Source organism: Ranitomeya imitator, chromosome 1, assembly GCF_032444005.1.
Source record: "Ranitomeya imitator isolate aRanImi1 chromosome 1, aRanImi1.pri, whole genome shotgun sequence".
Taxonomy (NCBI): Eukaryota; Metazoa; Chordata; class Amphibia; order Anura; family Dendrobatidae; genus Ranitomeya; species Ranitomeya imitator.
The window spans coordinates 373,788,125-373,806,029 of NC_091282.1; the positions used below are offsets into that span (position 1 = coordinate 373,788,125).

Genomic DNA, 17,905 nt, shown 5'->3' on the forward strand with positions numbered 1-17,905 from the left:
ATTTTGTTTTTAGCAAATAAGAGGATATTGTGCATAAATTCGGCAAGTTCCTTGGCTGGGAAAGGTGTGGAAGTAGACTAATCTAACCTTATTAAAAGTATTGTCCTCTACTTTGATATTGATAATCTAACCTTAGGATAGAATCATCAATATTAGATCGGCAGATCACTTTCTATTCATGTTAATAAGAACTGATCTGCATTTCCCGGGAGAGGCTACAAAATAGTGTGATGGAGCAATGGTGTACAATGTTTACAGCTGGCAGCAGCTGGAGCTAGTAACAGCTGATAGAGGGGAGTGCTGAGTGTCAGACCCCCACCAGTCCGAGATTGATGACATCTCCACCAATCCTAGGTATACGTAATCATGTCATGGCAGTGGAGAACCCCTTAAATCATGTAGAGAAGATATAATATTCTATACATAATATGTATGGAAGACAACTCATCAGATGACCATTGATATGATGTGCCATAGTGAATTACTGTATCGAAACACCATATAATGGTGTATAAAGCTCTAAAGGGTCATATTGACTTATAAGGTGGCTACCTCCAATGGCCTAGAAACCAGACTAGAACCAGATACTTCCTCCTTGAGAAGAGCTAATTTGCATGCCTTTTTCTCAGGGATCATTGTTTGGCCTATAAGACTTTCTTTGCCAGCCAGCGGTCTACACAGAGGGAGCAATACACCCTAAATCTCCATATAAAGGGACAAAGTGGATTGCAAACAATGGTGATGTAAAATGTCAAAAATAAGGAAACATTTGATGAAGAAATAAAGCCTCCATACATGTATATTATCTGGTCTGTATAGCCCCACCCCACCCCCGACTGTCCCATAATAGATGATATTAGGGAGATTGAAATCTGGTATGTCTGATGTTGGACTGCCGATCCTTTTATACTCTAAGAGATAAGACATCTTTGGTTTAGAGAACACAAGAGCATTTGTCAGAGCCATTGATACAGTGCATGGGAGAGATGCCGAGTTAGCTGCCAGCAGAACAACTGGACGAACCATTACTGGGTTGACAGCTATCTGACGTGTATGGGGGGACGTTATGGATATCGATAACACACTTATACAAGGTGACAACCTCATTTACTAACAATTGAGAAACAGATGACTGCTGCTAGTATTGGAATAATGGTGGATCCTGTTGAATAATGTGCCTCAGGCTATAGGACAATGACCAGCTATATCCTAGCTTCAGTCTCACAAGGTTCCGTTGGAAAGTAACGTGCAGTAAATTACTGTAAGCAGCTTTTGTAATTGCAATATTCCCTCCAAATTCCATAAAATAGCATGCTCTTTAATACAAATTTCTATCAATGTCTAGTCTTCATAGTATTTAAGAAAGTTTAGATTTCGATTATCCTAATTTTGGCAAGATCTGCTTGACTGTTAAGTTGTGTGTTTTACCCAATTGTAAGGACTGGATGTTCAGATTTTCAAAGAAGGTGGAACAAACTATATCCATATTTTATTTGGAGAAGTGATTTTAATGGAACTTTGAGTTCTATCTTCAAATACATGGAAGTCAAAAAATCCCTCACTAGACATAGAATGGAGATATAGAATGTACTGGACACAGTAATTCACTGGTTCCTTGCACTGGGAGACTCTACATGCCAGCCGATTGGCAATGGTTTAATTGCCTGAGTAGATTATAATAATAATAATCTTTATTTTTATATAGCGCTAACATATTCCGCAGCGCTTTACAGTTTTTGCACACATTATCATCACTGTCCCCAATTGGGCTCACAATCTAGAATTCCTATCAGTATGTCTTTGGAATGTGGGAGGAAACCGGAGTACCCGGAGGAAACCCACGCAAACACGGAGAGAACATACAAACTCTTTGCAGATGTTGTCCTGGGTGGGATTAGAACCCAGGACCCCAGCGCTGCAAGGCTGCAGTGCTAACCACTGCGCCACCGTGCTGCCCATTATAAGACTAGAGTAAATGCCATTTATATTTAGGGGTTGTACTAAGTATAAAGTCAGGATAATTTGTGGTTGCTCAGTTAACTGTCAGACAATTGGCTACATAAGAGTCAATCGGCTGCCATTTAATAGCCTGTTTAGACAAGTCGACCATACCTTCATGCACACAAAACGATTGTTACTACATTCGTTCTGTGCACATAGGGTACCCACTGTTTTCGGCAGCACGTGCTGTTTGCACCAAAACAAGCTTAAAGAATCCTATGAACAAACGTTTTGCTCGTTCGTTCTCAATAATGGTCCAGTGTAAACACTCCCTTAAATAGGACATCTAGCTAGCCTTGGCACTTTAGATAAATTCAGATACATTTATATTTCTAAAGAAGCATAGAAAAATATGGTCAATCTCCTCAGCCTCCCACCTTATCACACTGACTGGGAGTGAATGTTTCAACTATCTAATGCGTAGGGTTAGTTTAGAACAGCTATGAAGCAAGCATCAAACATTTTTGGTAGTGTAGTATCTTCAATATATCAATCCCGGAGATAAAAGGTCACTTTACCACTGATACGTAAGTAGCCATAACCTTAAGAAAAGTAACGGTGGGAAAGTGAGTTATGAGAGCCTTAATTGTGAGGAATGGCATCCAACAGAGGCAAAGTGTTAGAAATATGTCTGGATCCAATGCTTCCCAAGAAAGAGTAACTATACAGAGTGTCCACACTGAAGCCCAATAACTGAAGACTTCTCAATAAGCAAAATATATTCTCTGGCACACTTTACACCACAGATAACTATTGTTTTTCTTATTAGTGAATGGCAGACATTTTAAGTTCAGTAATAGAGCAGATGACAAAATTAAGAAGACACCTCTGCTGAAATGTTCAGAGTTATACGCAGTTAAGGCTAATGTCTAAAACTTGTGAACTGAGCTAATGATAAGAAACAAAGATGTAAAAATACACTGCTCAAAAAATAAAGGGACCACTTAGACAAAACAATGTAACTCCAAGTCAATGACACTTCTGTGAAATCAACCTTTTCCAGTTATGAAGCTCAGCTTGCGAATCAATTTCTCCTGCTATTGTGCAAATAGAACAGACAACAGGTAGAAATGATAGGCAATTAGCAAGACAACCTCTATAAAGAAGTGGTTTTACAGGGGGTGACCACAGACCATTTCTCTGTTCTCATCCTTTTTGGCTGTTTTGGTCACTTTTGCATTTTGTCATTGCTCTCACCCCTAGAGGTACTGTACAGTACCATGAGGCGGTGTCTACAACCCACAGAAGTTGCTCAGGTAATACAGTTCATCCAGGATGGCACATCAATGAGAGCTGTAAGACGGGTAGCTGTGTCTGTCAGCATTGTGTCCAGAGCATGGAACAAATACTGTACCAGGAGACATGCCAGTACACCAGGAGACGTGGAGAGGGCCATACAAAGGAAACAGTCATGCAGCAGGACCACTACCTGCTCCTTTGTGTAAGGAAGAACAGGAGGAGCAGTGCCAGAGCCCTGCATAATGACCTCCAGCAGGCCACTGTCATCCATGTGTCTGCTCAAACTGTTAGAAACAGACTTCATGAGGATGGCATGAGGGCCCAATGTCCACAAGAGGGTGTTGTGCTTACAGACCAACACCGTGCATTGCATTTGGCATTTGCCAGAGAACACCAAATTGGCAGATTCGACATTGATGCCATGTGCTCTTCACAGATGAGAGCAGGTTGACACTGAGCACATGTGATAGACGTGACAGAGTCTGGAGACGCTGTGGAGAATGTTCTGTTGCCTGCACCATCCTCCAGCATGACCAGTTTGGCAGTGTGTCAGTAATGGAGTGGGGAGGCATTTCTTTGGAGGGCCGCACAGCCCTCCATGTGCTAGCCAGAGGTACTCTGACTACCATTACTTACACAATGAGATCCTCAGTCCTATTGTGAGACCATATGCAGGTGCAGTGGGTTCCTTCGGATGCATGACAATCCTACACCTCATGTGGCTGAAGTGTGTCAGCAGTTCCTGCATGATGAACGTATTGATGATTTGGACTGGCCTGCCTTTTCCCAAGACCTGAATCAAAATGAGCACATCTGGGGCATCATATCTCGCTCCATCCACCAACGTTTCAGCTTTAAAATCTTGGAGGCCATTCCATTCATCCATATGGAATCCATATTTTGGATATTAGCAAGAGTGAGCTCGTCTGTTGCAATCTTATTATCCTACAATGACTATCTTTCTTCCTAGGCCCTATCAGGGCATGTTGATGACCTCTATTTGCCAAAATGGAGAGTCAGTAGGAAGTTTAGTTCCTGCCTCAACTTGGTCCAGTCACTCATTTATATAGAAAGCCACCATTTAGTACTATATCTGCCCATTGCCAGCATGTCTTGTCCTTAATGTTTACATTACTAAAGGAAGAGAATGCAGCTCTGCTCTCAAGTTTTCATGGCACAGTCCTGTGCCCAGAGACTGTCTCATGTTGATTCCACCAGCTCTCTTTCCCATTATATTGTGTTTTTTTTACTATTGATCTTCAGCATACAATAAAGTGAAGCTCTGATCAGAAAATGACCTATTGTGCGTAAATCAGGTTTTTGTGGTACATGTATTTTCAGAAAAACTTTGGCAATTTTTTTTTTCATATCACAATCGTTATTATTAAAAAAAATAAATAATAATAATAATTTTGCAATAGTCACACTGGCCACTGTAGCCTTTCTATTTTCACGTAGAGTTTTCAGCAGGCTCCTTATCATCAGAGGCAGGATTATACAGGTAATAACAAATCCACCTATCACAATAAGCGATGTCACAGCTGACACTGCTCACCTTCCCTTCATAATGAACTTTGCAAAGGCTAATTAGATACTTCAATACAAAAAATAGGATTGTGGCTATGCACATGTGTTGTTTCCTGAATCAACAGGAAGGTAGAGTCTAAAAAAAACTCTTATGGCTAGTGTTAATATTAAAATATTTTTATTTTGTTTTAATAAAGACTGTAATATGGAAAAATATTTAAAAAAAAGGCAAAAAAAAAATAAAAAAAGAAATGTAAAACAAAACAATAGGTCATTTTCTGATGATAGTTCCATTTAAGAATACTATAGTTGCTAAAGTTGAACTCTGTAAATCTATGAGCCAGTTAAGTTTCTTATGCTGAATTGCAAGATTTCCGTGATTTGTATTAGAATTTGCTTAGTAAGGAGAATGTTATATAAGGATAGTGTTGGCTTTCCCTATATGGCTTGGTGACCCACTTTTTGTATTTCAACCCATAAATTATAAACATCTGGATTACTTTAACACACAATGAAATTGGAAAGTTAGTGGACTATATGCAGAATTCTTTTGTCTCTTCAAATAAGCGGCAGATGTAAAAATTCCCCCCCCCCCCCCTGATCTGACAAGCATTACAATATTTTTCATTAAGCAATATTCTAGGGGGTAATTGTTTTTAGAACCGAAATGATCATTTAAAATACTATTGTGCTGAGCATAAAAAATATTTTAACAAAATTTTTTTTTAGGTAGGTTCTAGTACAAATCTACACTTTATAATCATGGCTATCAGCCAAATTGCTAATGAAAATGTATGCTTTATTGCCAGTTTAGAGGCATAAGATAAGTACATGGTGTGGATTAGGTACAGATTTTCCTAGAGGATTTTCATGCGGAAAATCTGCAGTGTAATCTAGTACCGACTGAGTTAGGGTGTGTTCACATGGTCTGTTTTTGCCGCAGTTCTCCCAGTTCTTTACAGTACCAGCAAAATGAATGAGATTTCTGAAATATCATGCCCATGATGTTTACTTTTTCATTTCAGGTTTGAAGCAGTTTCAATCTGCAGTATATCAATTCTGTCAGTGTTTTTGTAGGTTTTTTTATCTATTCAAATGAATGGGAAAAAAACACATAGAAAACACATCAAAAGCGTATGCAAAACCGTGGCAAAAATGTTTTTCCTGCCAGCACTCCAGTATTTGCGTCAGATTTTTTACCTGCAAATACTGCAGATGTGCACATATCCTTTTAAAGTGGTTGTCTGGCCTTAGGTTACAAGTCTGCAGTCACTCTATATGACTGCAGACTTGTGAGTCCTCACATTGCACTCACTGCACACTGTGTGGATTCTATGGTGCCAGGATCGGGGGAGGCCAAAGGATCACAAGCATGCATTGTTCAGACGTCCGGCTGTTTTCCAACTAGACTGTGTCCCACCTCGCTTAATACACTTGCATTGAGCAAGATCTAGTCAGTATGTGACTGCGTGTATGCAAATCACATGCTAGCGGTCACAAGCCTGCTCCTCCCCGGCGCCGGAGAATCCTCACAGCGCACAGTGCACACAATGTGAAGATTCACAAGTCTGCAGTTACATAGAGTGACTGCAGACTTGTAACCTAACCCCTTGAATGTAAATTTTCCTGGCTTTTAATGTCCACAGTATGTCAATTCTTTTTGCAATTCCGTTATTCAACCATTGCAGCCATTGGGTGATATATTCAGTAAAATTTTGAGCAACATATGCAGGAAACGTGGATTTTGATGTAGAAATGCTTCCAATGAGCTGCGGATATGCTGTAGAAACTCCACATCAAATCTGCTACGTGTGCAGGCATTCTTTTACTATGCAGATTTTGAAGCGAAAAAACAGATGTGGAAAGAAAAAAAAAAGAAAGAAGATATAAGTGGCAGATCCTACTTCTTTTCTTGAATCAACGGGTTTCAACTTCAAAAACTGCATTAATAAAAATCATGAAATGTGTACGAGGACTCTTAGGAAGGCAATCGTAATACTTCCATAAAATAATGTGCTCACTAATACGACCACTGAATGTAAATCAGTTTTTCCTAATGGATTAGTTTTTCTTTTGTGCCTGATTACAATTGATTTTTACGAATCCCTCTGGTAGTTGGAGCATAAGCCTTTGATTTATTAACAATGCCTCTGCCAATAACATTAGGCCAGTAAAATGCAGATGTGGTTAAGTAGTCACTGGCTAAACTGATGAGTGTGCCTTCCAGGAATTTCAGCATAGGTGAGGAGTCAGGAGAGGGGGAAGGAAAGGACTCAGCATTCGAAAAGGTTAATAGAAAAAACTCCACCATCTGCACAAAATGGAGGAAAGCGTGGTAACGTCTCTTCTGCAGAACTCATATTTTTCTCATTCATTGGCCTGGAATGTAGTAGATGCTTACATAGACAATTTCGGGGATCAGTCTACAAAGGCACGCCGATTTCAAGTTCTTACTGGAACAATTCAAGACAAACGTGAAGCTGAGTCTTTGTGTGAATCTGGACTTGAGCTACATCTGGTGACTTAACCCTATGTAGGACCTTTACTTACTCCTTTAAAATAAATCCGAATTACTGTATATCATTCCCGTAAACAGTAAATTTCCTAAGAAAAGGCACATACTAATAAAGCCTTATGTTTTTTTCAGAAGTATTGTGGTTCTGTTATCAACCTTTTGCAAAGCTGTAACTATCGACCAAGAGAAAGTTAACTTGGCGGAATATTTTAGAGTTGGAGACGCTTCTGAAACATTCATAAACATAATTAAGCTTTTAACTTTTTGCACAGTAAATCAAGCTTTACTTTACTGGTCACAAACATCATTTGTGTAGACCAAGCCTTTGAAATAAATTGATTTCATTGGAAAATCAGACATTGAACCATTCACAAGACACACGGCTTGTTGTTAGGCTCCATGTCTCTGGTTAGCTAGGACAAGGAGACCAAAGAAATCTGTCTGTTCAATGGAAGATCCTCCAAGTGGCCTCTCTCTCCCCCACCTCCTCCTCCCACAATGACTCTCCTCATTCAGTCTCCTGGCTCCAATTTTCACCCCTTCTTCTCTGGTCCATTTTATTTAATCCACCGCATTTTCCAAACAGTTTTTTAAGAACTGGTTAAAATAAATTATATCTTTGTGAATTATACGAGAAGAAGGTGGCAATTCAGAAACCCACAGATTCTATTGCAAAATGTCAAACTTTGTCTTCCAAGAAATATCTTTTTTAAGGCTACATTTTTATCCTTCCTTAGTGTTGGTTTTCACTCCATGACCCGCTCTCTAGGTTCACTCTCATCCTCCTCATCTTTTTGCCATTTCTATCAGCTGGAGATCAGGCACACCTATACTTTCCCTTTGCACAAATTTCCCTTCCTAATTCTCTATAATTCTGGGTCTCTCCCCTTCGCTTTCAGCTCTCGCCCCAAACATTGAATCTTTTCCAGAGAGCACATTTCCAGATTTTAACAGGATTCATGTGTGACCTCAGATTCCAAGGAGAGCCCAGAATGACTTCTCCAGGAAAAAAATGAGGGAGGGGAAAAATTAATAGGCTTCAAGGGAATCATCAAAAAGGCTTTTGGAAATTTTCAGATATTCAGCTAAAATGCATTCTTCCAAAATATTATCGATAGATAAATAGATGCATGCAAATGTATTATCTCACCTCTGGACTGAACTTGGCAAGGGTGAACGTGTATACCGAACACAGCAAGAGCCATATCCAGATTGTATTTAGAGAGTCCATTCTTAGCAGAGGTCTGCAATCAGTCTTGGGCACCGCTGGAGGTGGCACGTTGGGAAAGTCTAGAAAAGTAGTATTTTCTCCTGTGCTTTTCCACCTCAACCTTTTAGTTACTTGTGGCTGCTTTCCCCAGTCATAGGAAGTTGTCCTCCAGCAGCCACCTAATCTTCTACTTCTCCATGAACTCTGTTATCCTCTTCTGCAGCGGTTTTGTTTCCCAGCTTGATGTTCCTCTTTCCAACAATCTTTTTAACAAATGTGTCCTGCCTCTGAGTTGCAGACGTGTTCTACTCCCACATTTAGGAGTTAGTGGAAAATGTGATGTTGTACACCACCCCCTAGTGAACACATTGGATATTGATTCGAAGCTGTAAAAAGATGATAAAACTGCTTGGTAGACATTTGGGCTGAATATGCCAAGTCCTCTGAATACAGCCTTAATACCGCTAAAGACTCTAGTGGGATTTTGAAGGCTAATTGTATCGATTATGTTTGTCTAACAATCTACCGATAAGTTCTATATTCAGATCATGTCTGACGTATAAAACGTGGGAATGTATTTCCTGCCCGTTATTCTACTGAAAGAGGAACAATTTAATATTTTAAAATCATGTAAGTGAAAATACTTCATTATGGAGAAAGCACGTTTTCATGCACGTTAATGTAGACATCATACTGTGGCCCGAGCTCCCATGACATTTCTGCAGCAGTCATTTTTTCGGAACCGAATTGCACTCATCCATAGCAATCACAGCATCATCTAAATGATATCTGGATTGGTAGAGCTATCTAATATCTCTATAAACAAGAAATGTCAACTGTAATAAATTCACGTGTAAAAAAATTTAGTTTGGACCTCTGATATAAATTGGATATTCCAAATTTCATTTTTTGCTCCCTACCTTCCCAGAGCCATAACTTTTTTAGTTTTCTGTCAATATGGCCATGTGAAGGCTTATTTTTTGCAGGACGCGTTGTACTTTTGAACGACACCATTGGTTTTACCATGTCTTGTACTAGAAAACGGGAAAAAAATTCCAAGTGTGGTGAAATTGCTAAAAAAGTGCACACCCATATCCACACCCCAACCACACCCATTTAGCAATTTAGCACTGCTGATCACACTGTTTCATAAACAATAATTGTAAACAGAAAACAAAACGGCCACACAGTGCTCCATACTGTATAATGGCCACACATGATGCTCAATACTGTATAATAGCCACACAGTGCTCCATACTGTATAATGGCCACACATGATGCTCAATACTGTATAATAGCCACACAGTGCTCCATACTGTATAATGACCACATATGATGCTCCATACTGTATAATGGCCCCACATGATGCTCGATACTGTATATTGGCTGCACATGATGCTCCATACTGCATAACGACCCCACATGATGCTCAATACTGTATAATGGCCACACAGTGCTCCATACTGTATAATGACCACACATTATGCTCAATACTGTATAATGGCTACACATGATGCTCCATACTGTATAATGGACACACAGTGCTCCATACTGTATAATGATCACACATGATGCTCAATACTGTATAATGGCCAAACATGATGCTCCATACTGTATAATGGCCACACAGTGCTCCATCTATATATATAATTGTCTAAGAGGTACTTCCATCTTTCTGTCTGCAACTTCCGTAACGGAAATCCCGCATCGCTGATTGGTCTTGCCAGCTGCCTGTCATGGCTGCAGCGACCAATCAGCGAGGGGCACAGTCCGATTAGTCCCTCCCTACTCCCCTGCAGTCAGTGCCCAGCACCCGCATACTCCCCTCCAGTCACCGCTCACACAGGGTTAATGCCAGCGGTAACGGACCGCGTTATGCCGCGGGTAACGCACTCCGTTACCGCTGCTATTAACCCTGTGTGTCCCCAAATTTTTACTATTGATGCTGCTTGTGCAGCATCAATAGTAAAAAGATGTAATGTTAATAATAATAAAAAACAAAAAACCTGCTATGCTCACCTTCCGTAGTCCGCCGAGCCTCCACCAGCTTCTGTTCCCAGAGATGCATTGCGAAATTACCCAGAAGACTTAGCGGTCTCGCGAGACCGCTAAGTCATCTGGGTAATTTCGCAATGCATCCTGGGAACTTAAGATGGCGGCAGCCGCACGCGCCTCGCCAGAGCTTCGCTGGATTGTATCCCAGCGGGTGAGTATATAACTATTTTTTATTTTAATTATTTTTTTTTACAGGGATATGGTGCCCACACTGCTATATACTACGTGGGCTGTGTTATATATCACGTGGCTGCTATATACTACCTGGCCAGTGTTAGATACTATCTGGTCTGTGTTATGTACTGCATGGGCTGTGCTATATATTATGTGGCCAGTGTTATATACTGCATGGGCTGTGTTATATACTACATGGCCAGTGTTATATACTGCGTGGGCTGTGTTATATACCGCGTAGCTGCTATATACTACCTGGCCAGGGTTAGATACTATGTGGGCTGTGTTATGTACTGCGTGGGCTGTGCAATATATTACGTGGCCAGTGTTATATACTGCGTGGGCTGTGTTATATATTACGTGGCCAGTGTTATATACTGCTTGACCTGTGTTATATACTACATCGCCTGTGTTATATACTGCGTGGCTGCTATATACTGCGTGGGCTGTGTTATATAGTACGTGGGTTGTGTTATATACTGTTTGGGCTGTGTTATATACTGCGTGGCCAATATTATATATTGCGTGGCCTATATTAACGCATCGGGTATTCTACAATATGCATGTATGTATGTATGTATGTATATAGCAGTCACATAGTATATAGCACAGGCCACGTAGTATTTGTCTCCTATATACTACATGGCTCCTATATACTACATGGCCTGTGCTATATACTAGGTGGCTGCTATATACATACACACATACATATTCTAGAATACCCGATGCATTTGAATTGGGCCACAATCTAGTACTGTATAATGGCCCCATATGATGCTCAATACTGTATAATGGACACACAGTGCTGCATACTGTATAAGGGCCACACATGATGCTCAATACTGTATAATGGCCACACAGTGCTCCATACTGTACAATGGCCCCACATGATGCTGCGTACAGTATAATGTCCACACATGATGCTCAATACTGTATAATGGCCACACATGATGCTCAATACTGTATAATGGCCACACATGATGCTCCATACTGTATAATGGCCACACATGATGCTCAATACTGTGTAATGGCCACACAGTACTCCATACTGTATAATGGCCCCACATGATGCTCAATACTGTATAATGGCCACACAGTGCTGCATACTGTAAAATGGCCACACATGATGCTCAATACTGTATAATGGCCACACATGATGCTGCGTACTGTATAATGGCCACACATGATGCTCCATACTGTATAATGGCCACACATGATTCCCAATACTGTATAATGGCCACACATGATGCTCAATACTTTATAATGGCCACACAGTGGTGCATACTGTATAATGGCCCCACATGATGCTGGGTACAGTATAATGGCCACACATGATGCTTCATACTGCATAATGGCCACACATGATGCTCAGTATTGTATAACGGCCCCACATGATGCTCAATACTGTATAATGGCCCCACATGATGCTCCATACTGTATAATGGCCACACATGATGCTCCATACTGTATAATGGCCACACATGATGCTCCATACTGTATAATGGCCACACATGATGATGCCAGTGTACAGTCAGGGCTGTAGATGTGTCCCAGCAGCTCTGCTTATAATGCAGGCAAAGATTTCACCACCTGTCGCTGTCCACACTGCTGCCTCATAGATCCTGCGCATTGCAATGTAGCCCAGCTCTGCGAACTCTGCATGCACTCAGACAACACCACTATCTATTGGCTCCACTCCATAACTGCTGTAGTATATAAGGGATACATATATACAGTGCCTTGCGAAAGTATTCGGCTCCCTGGAACTTTTCAACCTTTTCCCACATATCATGCTTCAAACATAAAGATACCAAAATATACATTTTTGGTGAAGAATCAACAACAAGTGGAACACAATTGTGAAGCTGAATGAAATTTATTGGTTATTTTAAATTTTTGTGGAAATTCAAAAACTGAAAAGTGGGGCGTGCAATATTATTCGGCCCCTATACTTTCAGTGCAGCAAACTCACTCCAGAAGTTCATGTGGATCTCTGAATGATCCAATGTTGTCCTAAATGATTAATGATGATAAATATAATCCACCTGTGCGTAATCAAGTCTCCGTATAAATGCACCTGCTCTGTGATAGTCTCAGGGTTCTGTTTGAAGCACAGAGAGCATCATAAAGACCAAGGAACAAAACAGGCAGGTCCGTGATACTGTTGTGTAGAAGTTTAAAGCCGGATTTAGATACCAAATGATTTCCAAAACTTTAAACATCCCAAGGTGCACTGTGCAAGCGATCATATTGAAATGGAAGGAGTATCACACCACTGCAAATCTACCAAGACCCTGCCATCCCTCTAAACTTTCATCTCAAACAAGGAGAAGACTGATCAGAGATGCAGCCAAGAGGCCCATGCTCACTCTAGAGGAACTTCAGAGATCTACAGCTGAGGTGGGACAGTCTGTCCATAGTACAACAATCAGTTGTACACTGCACAAATCTGGCCTTTATGGAAGAGTGGCAAGAAGAAAGCCATTTCTTAAAGATATCCATAAAAAGTGTTGTTTAAAGTTTGCAACAAGCCACCTGGGAGACACACCAAACATGTGGAAGAAGGTGCTCAGGTCAGATGAAACCAAAATCGGACAACAATGCCAAACGATATGTTTGGCGTAAAGGCAACACAGCTCATCACCCTGAACACATCATCCCCACTGTCAAACATGGTGGTGGCAGCATCATGGTTTGGGCCTGCTTTTTTTCAGCAGGGACAGGGAAGATGGTTAAAATTGATGGGAAGATGGATGGAGCCAAATACAGGACCATTCTTGAAGAAAATCTGTTGGAGTCTGCAAAAGACCTGAGACTGGGACGAAAATTTGTCTTCCAACAAGACAATGATCCCAAACATAAAGCAAAATCTACAATGGAATGGTTCACAAATAAACGTATACAGATGTTAGAATGGCCAAGTCAAAGTCCAGACCTCAATCCAATCGAGAATCTGTGGAAAGAGCTGAAAACTGCTGTTCACAAACGATCTCCATCAAACCTCACTGAGCTCGAGCTGTTTGCCACGGAAGAATGGGCAAGAATTTCAGTCTCTCGATGTACAAAACTAACAGCGACATACCCCAAGCGACTTGCAGCTGTAATCGCAGCAAAAGGTGGCGCAACAAAGTATTAAGTTAAAGGGGCTGAATAATATTGCACGCCCCACTTTTCAGTTTTTGAATTTCCACAAAAATTTAAAATAACCAATAAATTTTGTTCAACTTCACAATTGTGTTCCACTTGTTGTTGATTCTTCACCAAAAATTTACATTTGGTATCTTTATGTTTGAAGCATATGTGGGGATAGGTTGAAAAGTTCCAGGGAGCCGAATACTTTCGCAAGGCACTGTATATAGACTGTGCCTATTACTAACAGGCTGCACTGGATTGCTCTAACTGCTGCCACTATTCATGGTTACAATGCCTTGTACTGTAAGCACAGTAGAGCAGGGCCAGCTACATGTATGTGTGCCGTGCAACACACACATACACGTACCTCAGAATATCCTTTCTCCTTCTCTGAACCACCATCCTGGAAGAAGAAGATATGGAGGGGCGTGTTGGCTGCTTCTCCTGCTGGCTGTGCGGGAGATGTAGAGACCTGAGCGGGACTGCGGGGCACAGCCTCAAAATTGGGACAGTCCCGCAGTATGAGGGACGGAAGGGAGCTATGCAGAAGGGCCTGTCTGGTCGTGGGCCGTCTTGCCTGCTACCTTGTTATCAGAATCTGCATCCTCAAGACGCCAATACTGTTAACAGTTTTGAAGGAGCACAAAGTTGCTGGCTCCGTCACTTGCCCCAGCAGGCCGCTGATGTCCTTTCTGGTTGAGACCTTCTGGAGGCCAGCACTAACAGGTGACGTTGGCAATGCAATAACGTCACTGCATTGCGCCACCGGCATCCACGGCGAGAATGGATAGAACAGGAGTCAGATGCTGCCGAGGATGAGATGTCTGAATTAGGTGATTATAGGGATTTATTTTAATCTTTGGGGGTTGTGGGGGACCATCACACTATATATAGGGCACAGTGAGTTGGACCATCATCTCTGTCTGTCTGTCCAGGAAATCCCGCGTCTCTGATTGGTCGAGGCCACCAGGCCTCGACCAATCAGCGACGGGCACAGCGACGATGATGTCATAAAGGACGTAGACATCCCGCGTCTCTGATTGGTCGAGGCCGCCAGGCTGCCGCGAATTCTGGAATCATCATTGTCCATATACTACGGGGACATGCATATTCTAGAATACCCGATGCGTTAGAATCGGGCCACAATCTAGTCTATATATATATAATTGTCTAAGGGTTTTTCTGTCTGTCTGTCTGTCCTGGAAATCCCGCATCTCTGATTGGTCGAGGCCGCCAGGCCTCAACCAATCAGCGACGGGCACAGCATGGCGACGATGATGTCATAAAGGTTGCCTCGACCAATCAGCGACGGGCACAGGCTGCCGCGAATTCGCCTCGACCAATCAGCGACGGGCACAGTATCGACGTAGAAATCCCGCGTCTCTGATTGGTCGAGGCCGCCAGGCTGCCGCGAATTCTGGAATCATCATTGTCCATATACTACGGGGACATGCATATTCTAGAATACCCGATGCGTTAGAATTGGGCCACAATCTAGTCTATATATATAATTGTCTAAGGGTTTTTCTGTCTGTCTGTCTGGCATGGCGACGATGATGTCATAAAGGTTGCCTCGACCAATCAGCGACGGGCACAGGCTGCCGCGAATTCGCCTCGACCAATCAGCGACGGGCACAGTATCGACGTAGATGTCATAATGGTTGCCATGGCGACGATGATGTCATAAAGGTTGCCTCGACCAATCAGCGACGGGCACAGTCTGCCGCGAATTCTGGAATCATCATTGTCCATATACTACGGGGACATGCATATTCTAGAATACCCGATGCGTTAGAATCGGGCCACAATCTAGTAGTATATTAGGGACTGTGGGGAGGACCACTATAGTAAATGGAGGGGACTGTGAGGTGGACCATCATACTACATAGGAGCTGTGAGGTGTACCATCATAATATATAAGGAGCTGTGGGTTGTACTATCATACTATATTGGAGGTGTTTTTAAGGGGACCATCATACTATATAGGGGCTGTTGGAGGGACCATCATACTGTATGGGGGACTTTGAGTTGGACCATCATACTATATAGGGGGCTGTGAGATGAAACATAATATATGGGGGATTGTTGGTGGTACCATCATACTATATAGAAACTGTGAGGTGTACCATCATACTATATGGGGGTGTTGGGACACCATCATACTAAATAGGGGGCTGTTGAAGGGCCCATCATACTATATGGGGGACTGTGAGGTGGACTATCATACTATACAGGGAGCTGTGGCGGGACCATCATACTATATAGGGGGCTGTGGGGGGACCGTCATATAGTATTTTGGCTATGGGGGATCTCAATAGTGTATGACAGATCTATCATACTGTGTGGGGTGGCAGTGGGGAGGACCAGCTTACTGTGTAGGGTTGCTGTGGTGGACATCATACTGGGTGGGGTGGCTGTGGTGGGCATGATATCTTCTGGAGGTCTGTAGGATATATTATACTGTTTGGGGGCTGTGGTGAATGATACTGTATGAGATGGTTATGGGGAACATTATACTATATGTGCTGTGGGGTCCTCATACTGTCTGGGGGCTTTTGGTAGACATCAGACTTTTTATAGGGGCCTGTGGTGGACATCATACTGTGTGGGGTCTGTGGTGCCTCCCATACTGCATATTGGGGGCTGTGGTAGATATCATACTGTATAGAAGGCTGTGGTGACAATCTTAATGTGTGGTGTGCTGTGGAGCATCATACTTTGTGTAAGGTTTGTGGGAAAATCATACTGTGTGGGGAAGAGGAAGAGGAAGAGAGCTAGAACTCTAGTGCCACCTATTGGAAGGTAGCAATCCTACAAGTCAAGCTTTCTTCCTCTCTGAAGAGACAATTTGCATAATTAGCATATTACCCAGAGGAGCATTGCGGCTTTAAGTCTCCTCATCTTGGCATGCTTAGCATTTCGATCTCCACAAGGAGAAATGATACTTCTTGGATAACGGTCTGACGCCTCTCACACAGCCAAACAAGATCTCTGCTTTGCTCTTACGAGGGGCAGTACCCGGAAACACAGTGTCTGCAAATTGACATTCTGGTTTGGCTATTAACCTAAGTCATGTGACAAGGCTCGTTAAAGGGTCAACATTGACTGGTAGGATTGGTATCTTCCAATAGGTGGTACTAGAGTTGTAGCTCTCTTCCTCTCTGAAGAGACAATTTGCATAATTCAAAAGGTAGATACATACAAAACCAGACGTTTCGGTAATATAGACCTTCCTCAATGTACCGAGTGGTAATTGGTGAGATTATTATTTTTATTATTATTGGAGGGTCATTATTACAAGGAGGCACAATGGGGGAATCATTCATTATGGGGAAGCAAGGAGTCATTGTTATTAATATAAGAAAGCACAGGGAATATGTTTATTATCATAGGGAGGTACAGGGTTATTATTATAAGAGGTCAAGGGGGCATTATTAAAGGAGGTACAGGGGAATTATTATAAGGTATCACAAGTTGTGGTATATGTAGAGGTGGAAGAAGGTGGAGGGTCCTGGAAAATCAGTAAAAAGTCAAGATGTTTGTGTTTTGCATTTTGCAGGGACGAATTGTGATGAAATAAGAGGTCATGGTGGTCTGGACCGAATGCAAAGGAAAAATGATTGACAACAAAGAGCGAGAACCTGCACAATATACACATATATGCTCTGCAGAGCACTGGTGTAAAATGGATATTACCATTAGATGGTCACTGTATGGTGGTAATATCAGTCTTAGTACAGTGTTTGTGGTTAGAGTTGTTGCCCAGGCTTGAAGCTAAAGTCTGCAGTGACTCTATGTGACTATATGGGACTGCAGACTTCTGAATCCTCCCAGAGCTCGCTGCAATGGGAATTGGTAATCATGTGCACTGATGTAACTTGAACAGCATGTACTCCAAAGCAAAAGGTCTAATGGGGCCCTCAATTATTGCAACTCTTTAATTACTTTTGGTCTTTTTATATAGGCCAAATGGCCTCTAGGCTCCAGGGCCTGGGTGCAATGGCAACCCTTTCTTTTTCTGTAGTTATGCGATTTGCATACATGTGGGCACG

General features: G+C 42.0%; 1 protein-coding gene and 1 long non-coding RNA gene across 2 annotated transcripts in view; one reads left to right on the plus strand and one right to left on the minus strand.

Annotated features, from left to right (window-relative positions):
- Positions 1-8,770, minus strand: part of MMP14 (matrix metallopeptidase 14) — a 45,196-nt gene extending 36,426 nt beyond the window's left edge. The window contains exon 1 of the mRNA XM_069761785.1: positions 8,433-8,770. Within this exon, the coding sequence (XP_069617886.1) occupies positions 8,433-8,513 (81 nt within the window). The 5' untranslated portion in view covers positions 8,514-8,770. The remainder of the gene's footprint in view (positions 1-8,432) is intronic.
- LOC138657809 (uncharacterized) overlaps positions 1-17,493 on the plus strand; it is a 193,503-nt gene extending 176,010 nt beyond the window's left edge. Inside the window, exon 3 of the long non-coding RNA XR_011317197.1 lies at positions 17,413-17,493. This is a non-coding gene — a long non-coding RNA (uncharacterized lncRNA). The remainder of the gene's footprint in view (positions 1-17,412) is intronic.
- The last annotated feature ends 412 nt before the right edge of the window (positions 17,494-17,905 follow it).